This window comes from Chenopodium album, chromosome 1, assembly GCF_948465745.1.
Source record: "Chenopodium album chromosome 1, dcCheAlbu1.1, whole genome shotgun sequence".
NCBI lineage: Eukaryota > Viridiplantae > Streptophyta > Magnoliopsida > Caryophyllales > Amaranthaceae > Chenopodium > Chenopodium album.
Genome location: NC_137834.1, coordinates 87,056,080 through 87,062,020, shown reverse-complemented (window position 1 = coordinate 87,062,020; position 5,941 = coordinate 87,056,080). Strand labels below are relative to the sequence as shown.

The following is a 5,941-nucleotide window of genomic DNA, read 5'->3' as shown; positions in this document are numbered from 1 at the left end:
TTGGTAAGTTCCAACTGCTGATATTCATTTCATAAATCTTTTAAGACAATTCATAGACCATTCCTCAAACAATATAGTCATTTTCTTATGTATTGCTTACTACCAAGTCTAAGACATAAAAATGCTGGCATCAGATCTAAATCAGAGCAACAATGTTTAGAATTAATTTCATAATGGTGGCAGCTCCTCTTTCAGAACACCACCACCTTCCATCCTCCATGATCGATCAACAAGGGGCGCTAGCTCTCTGTAATTCAGAATACACAATATCACCATTGATACATCCACAGTATAGGAAGGAGGGGCAAAAATTAAGGAAAGCTTACTTAAGATCATGGCTGACAACAAGTAGAGTCAACTCCTTCTTCAGATGCTTCAGTAGTTTAGCCACATCTGCCCGTGCTTTCCAATCTACCTCAATTAATTAATTGATAGATATTTAAGTCAGACCAACAAAAAGATGCCTTCATAAATTAAAATAGTAGGAAGACTACAATGATCAAATTCTATCAGCCATTTTCATGCATTTTTCCAAAATACTAATATGTGTCTTGTACAAAACAACAGGCAAAAGCAATCCAGCATAATTTTCAACCTTCACCTAAAGACAGTATGATATGTCACTTATGTGTATGTACCCGATCCTTAGCAAGACACTGAGACATAAGTTACTAAAAAAAAAAGTACTAGGCACTCCATCCCTAAATTGGTTGGGGGTCATTTTTTGGGATCTGAATTGAAATACCACATGTATCCTAAATATTAAACATTACCGCACATCAGTGTAGTTTTTAATGGAGTTCTTAGTTGGGGACTTAAGGTCTATGGATTTCACTAGGAATAATGTAGATAGTTTTAACTTATCATACTATCTTTAGAAGTGGTCAACTATTTATGGGAGAAACTGAAATAAAAAATGTTCATGAGTTAGGCACGCATGTGGTAATGCTAGTAAATTATAAAAAATAAAAAAAAATAAAAAGATTCAAAAAAAAATTGCATCTTCATACCAAGACCAGCTAGGGGCTCATCTAGTATCAAAAGCTCTGGAACTTGAATCTGAAACAAAATTGAGAAAAGTTAACAAACACTCTGGATCACTGCAACTAAATTATTGATGTCTTAGTTAAACTACTACTAACTCGAGTACCTCCATTCTTTTTTGAAAGTTGGAGTTGCTGTAGATACACATATTTAAAAGAATGGAGAGGGTGTGAGTAGTTGGCCATGTCCGCGTGTTAGCAGGAAAAAGAGTTTGTCAGTGGGATTTATACAAGGAAAAGAAAGAATATAGACAGTTGTATAAGGGCTTAAGGTAAGGAAAAGAAAAAAATATATATTAAGTGTTGCATGTCGGACAATAAAAATAGGAATAAGGTAGAAGTGTAACAAACAATAGGGAATGGCCAAACGGGTGTTGATTGAAAGCAAAACTAGCAAAAAGGAATGTAAATGGTATTTATATTACCTCCATTTCATAATATTGGGCATCCACACCATCCAAAGATGGAATTTAATTGTTATATTTTCTCAATATATATTGATAAAATACATAAAGCCTTGAATTTCCTCTGTGTTGAGTTATTGCAATAATTGGAGTTTCACACTTCCCAACGCATTATTTTAACCATTAATATCTTCAACTATCTACAACTACAAATTTTAAAAAGTTGAATTATGAATGTGTTTCCTCACGTAAAAATCACAATAGATTGTCACATGGTATCGTGTGAATAGTGTAAAACCGAATTGGTGCAACCATTAAAGAACAGAGGAAGTATCATAAGTATTTTACAATTCAAATGTTGTAGCATTGAAACATTCTAACCAATATAATTATTTAAAAATATATGTATACATATCAAAGTTCAAACGCAGAAAATGTGGGTGTATTATGTTATGAAATGGATGGAGTAAATACCAAGATGGATGCACACAATAAAAGCTCTTACTAATTGAATGGCCAGAGCAAGCCGTCGCTTGTATCCACCACTAAGGGATTGGGGATCTTTATCGAAGGGCACACCATCCAAACCAACCTAACAATTAGATAAATGCAAGTCAAAATAATACAAATAGTAGATTTAATCAAAGATCCATCATTAAATAATATAATTTTCAAAGAGATAAACAATACCCAATTTAGAGCTCGTGCAAGATTCGAAGCAAGGTGTTCCCTTATTTGAAGACCTCCCTTTTGCTTAGGCCAAGCAAATGTTACCTCCTCCAACAGCGTATCGGCCAGAAAGTATCTGACACAATCACAAACACCAAGTAGGGACTTCAGGCCACTGATAATCTAAAAAAAATAAATTAAATAAAAAAATAACTAGGGATATATCGATCATTGGTTCACTTAGGTGGGTGGGTGTGTGTGTGTGTGTGCGCGCGCGCGCGCGCGTGTGTGTGTAAAGACCATACCATTACACACACCCTACTTCTCATATGCATTAAAAGCTACTTTCTAGAAGCAAAATTAAGAAATCCCATTGACCAACCACATAATTAGATGAAATGCAGCCCCTAATTCAGCAACACTGCACACCTTTCAGGAAACTGGAAAACTATACCAACTCGCTGTGGTGGTAATGACTCAGGAGGCTGATTTGGAGATCCATCCTCTGCATATCTTTGTAGAATGATGGAACCTGATGTTGGTTTGTTTAATCCAGCAAGTAGCTGCGAACAAAAAGAAGTTAAAAATTAACAGACTAACATAAACCACAAGAAGATGAGATGATGATGGTACTGCCAATAAAATTATTTAAAACCTGCAGTAATGTTGTTTTCCCACTCCCACTCCGTCCAAAGATTAAGCCAAAACTGAGGAAATCATAATATGAGGTCAGCTTGTCAATTATTTTTTACAAAATACACACCAGAAAGTAAAGAGACAAAGAAAGAAGAAAGCAGGCTCCAATCCATAAGAAAGATTTTTCAAGCTACTAAATACAAAAATTGGAGTAATTGTATTCAGAAAAATACCAAATGAAGCATACCTTTTTTGTGGAAGACAAAAGCTTACATCATTCAGAATATTGAGCTGAGTGCCAGGTGGCTTATAACAGAGCTTCCTAACCTTGCAGGAACCAAAAAAAAAAAAAAAAAAAAAGGGCACATGAGTGTTACAGTGTCCACAATATCTAAATGTAAAGATAATTTTCCATTGGATTCATCAAGATTCTTCAATAAAGTTTTAAGAAGCAGACTGTACCCATAACAATGAGAACTAAGAAAGTAGGAATCTAATTTCATCTACAAGCAAAACAAAAAGGTATGTTCCTAAAAGCACTTAATAATATTGTTGATTGCTATTTCATAAATCTGCAATCAAGGAATAGAAAGTCACCTCATGTAGAAATATGGATAAAAAGATATGATAGCATCAATAGTAGAAGCAGGGGCTGGAACATACTCAGTTGATGGATTTTCAGGTTATTGATCCAGCTGAATTTCCTTTTAGATAGTCGCTACTCAACGAGTTAAGCAAGACTAATCTATTACTGTAATTGTAAGAGACCAAAGAGTTCTTGTAAATATAGGAGCCAGATAAGCTATTACATTGCTTAAGCAACTTACTCAAGGAAGACATTTTATATAATTGATATTACTCATTTTCTTTGATATAAAAATTAATTGACCATCTGATAGACTGATTCTATATATGCTAAGATCATTCTACTATAATATATCACATTATCTCGTCAAAAAAAAAAATATATCACATTATTAATGCTACTCCCTCTATTTCGTAATAATCGCAAAGTAGTGCTGACACAAAGTGGTTAGGAAAACTATAGGGTAGGGACCAAAAGAAGAATTTTTTTATCTAAAGTATAGTTAGTGGGGATATATATTTAATTGATAGTAGGAGCGAGAAATAATAAAAACTAGTGTAAGTGGGGTTGGTAGAAGAGAGAAATAATAAAATAGCTGTGGGTCATTACCAAATAAGGAAGTGTTGCAATTATTGTGAAACGGATGAAAAAGGAAAGTGTTGAGATTACTATGAAACGGAGGGAGTATAAAGAAAGTTTTTTGATGAAGTCTAAGACTAATGGTACTCGCATGCAACAGAAGCCTAAATCCAGTTATTGGAAATGCGGAAAAAGCATTTGTCCTACAAGGGTCTTCGATGTAAAACGTGCCATGAGGTTTTAATTAGTGAGGTCAGCCCACACAGTTGCAATTATCAGGATAATCCTATACAAGTTTGGCAACTCTAGATATAAGGGTAGTTGATCTATATGAAGCTACAAGTTGTCTATTAGGAAGTATTAAATCAATCAACTGCACCATGTTTGGACTACCACTCTATTGTTCTATTCTGAGGGATACCACAGACTACAGTGGTAAAGCTGCCAACAACAATTTATCTAAGGGGAAAACAACGAGAGCCCTCAGTATAAAACACTTAAGAAGGTGCAATCAAAAAGTATTGCTTCTCACGTGATCAATAAGATAGGGATTATTTTAAGGAATACTATTTGACCCATTTACTCCATTACTGTAATCCATTTCAGTGGTACACTACAGTTTAAACTGATTTTATGACATTGATTTGGCTCATATATTGTTTTACACATCATTCTCAACACACCGTAATCCCTAATTTTCTCCCAGAGGTAGATGTAACTAGAAGTTCTAGAACCACACCATAGGACATCTAAAATTAGACAGATCCACATTTCTTTATCAACTGTTCACTATACCAAATACCTGATAATGTGCATTTTTAATTTTATGTCAAGTAGGACTGCCTTTTATTATTATACAATACTTAAGACTGTGTAATATGCACATCGTAATATGCACATCATAATGGCTAAATCAATGATAAAATAAAAGGAAAACACAGTCACAAATATTTGCATAAGTTTGCACAGATTCTCACCATTGATGTCATAGTAATGCAATCAACTTAAATTGAACCATCAAGGACCATTAACAGCAATAAAATACTAGTATGTACTACCTAGTACCTACTTGTTAATCCTCGCATGTGTTCCGTTCACCAAGAAGGAAGAAACAACCCTCATTGCTAGAATAAGTGCTAAATAAAAACATAAAATTCAAACAATCTACTTCAAATATCAGCAAAAATATGACTGTCTTTCAATATTTTTTTTTTTTTCAAAAAAAAAAAGGTAAAATCAATGGAAATTTACATGGTTGCAAAACTGTGATAATTTCCTTTTCTATTCCATCCAAATTCCACCAAATTACAAAAGAGAAACTTCACTGATTCTTCCCCACAAATTCCCTTTTTCCCAAACATTTGCAATATAGGTGGGTGTGAACCGAGAAATTAGCTGACTAAACCCTAAAAATCAATTAACAATCACAAAAATCATAGAAAAATAATTGAAAGTCAACAGTCAACTTGATTTTGTTTTTTCCACAAACCCAATTGAATTTTTTCTATAATTTGACCCAGAAAAAAAATTCAAAGTATACCCTAAGTCAATCATCATGTGTAATCAAATTAAAATAAAGTAAAATGCATTTGCACATGATAAATTGTAATGTAATTACCTCAAAGCAGGAATGGTCGCATAAGATTCTCAAAGACTGATTCTTGCATGACTTCAATCTGACAAAGAAAAGTTAAACACTAGTCAAAATCACTAAAACCCCAGAAAAAAAGGGTGAAATTACAGATTAAATTGTAGTATAATTTCATAAGATGAACATAAAAAAATAATAGAGTACAGAAAATTAGAATGATTGGAAGAAGATGATGACTTACTTGAAATTGGTGGGAAGTGAATAAAGTGGGGTACTCGTGAAATTGGAATGATGTATGAGAGGGGAGTGAGCTGCCATGCTCACTTCCATATCTCTCTTTCTCTCTCCTAAGAAGGTGAATTAATGGTGATTTTGAGAAATGAGGAAGATGATTAACCAACACAAAATTGGATGAAAATAGACAAGCCCATTC

General features: G+C 33.7%; 1 protein-coding gene across 6 annotated transcripts; it reads right to left on the bottom strand.

Moving 5' to 3' along the window:
* On the bottom strand, nt 1-5,941 carry LOC145560651 (ABC transporter I family member 11, chloroplastic-like). 6 transcript variants are annotated; one of them, XR_014093291.1, is made up of 11 exons: nt 5,750-5,939; nt 5,536-5,593; nt 3,000-3,079; nt 2,772-2,823; nt 2,546-2,679; nt 2,138-2,252; nt 1,922-2,039; nt 1,151-1,178; nt 1,011-1,059; nt 327-411; nt 192-247 (listed from the first exon to the last, which is right to left on the bottom strand). XR_014093291.1 is itself a non-coding variant. In XM_081621802.1 (10 exons), the coding sequence occupies exons 1-10, from the start codon at nt 5,836-5,838 to the stop codon at nt 169-171; spliced, it is 828 nt and encodes a 275-aa protein (XP_081477928.1). In that variant the 5' UTR covers nt 5,839-5,932; the 3' UTR covers nt 1-168. The 6 variants fall into 6 exon arrangements, 1 of the variants encoding a protein (XP_081477928.1); XR_014093297.1 differs by having other exon boundaries at nt 203-247; nt 327-415; nt 5,750-5,941; XR_014093285.1 differs by lacking the exon at nt 1,151-1,178 and having other exon boundaries at nt 1-247; nt 327-415; nt 1,953-2,039; nt 5,750-5,935.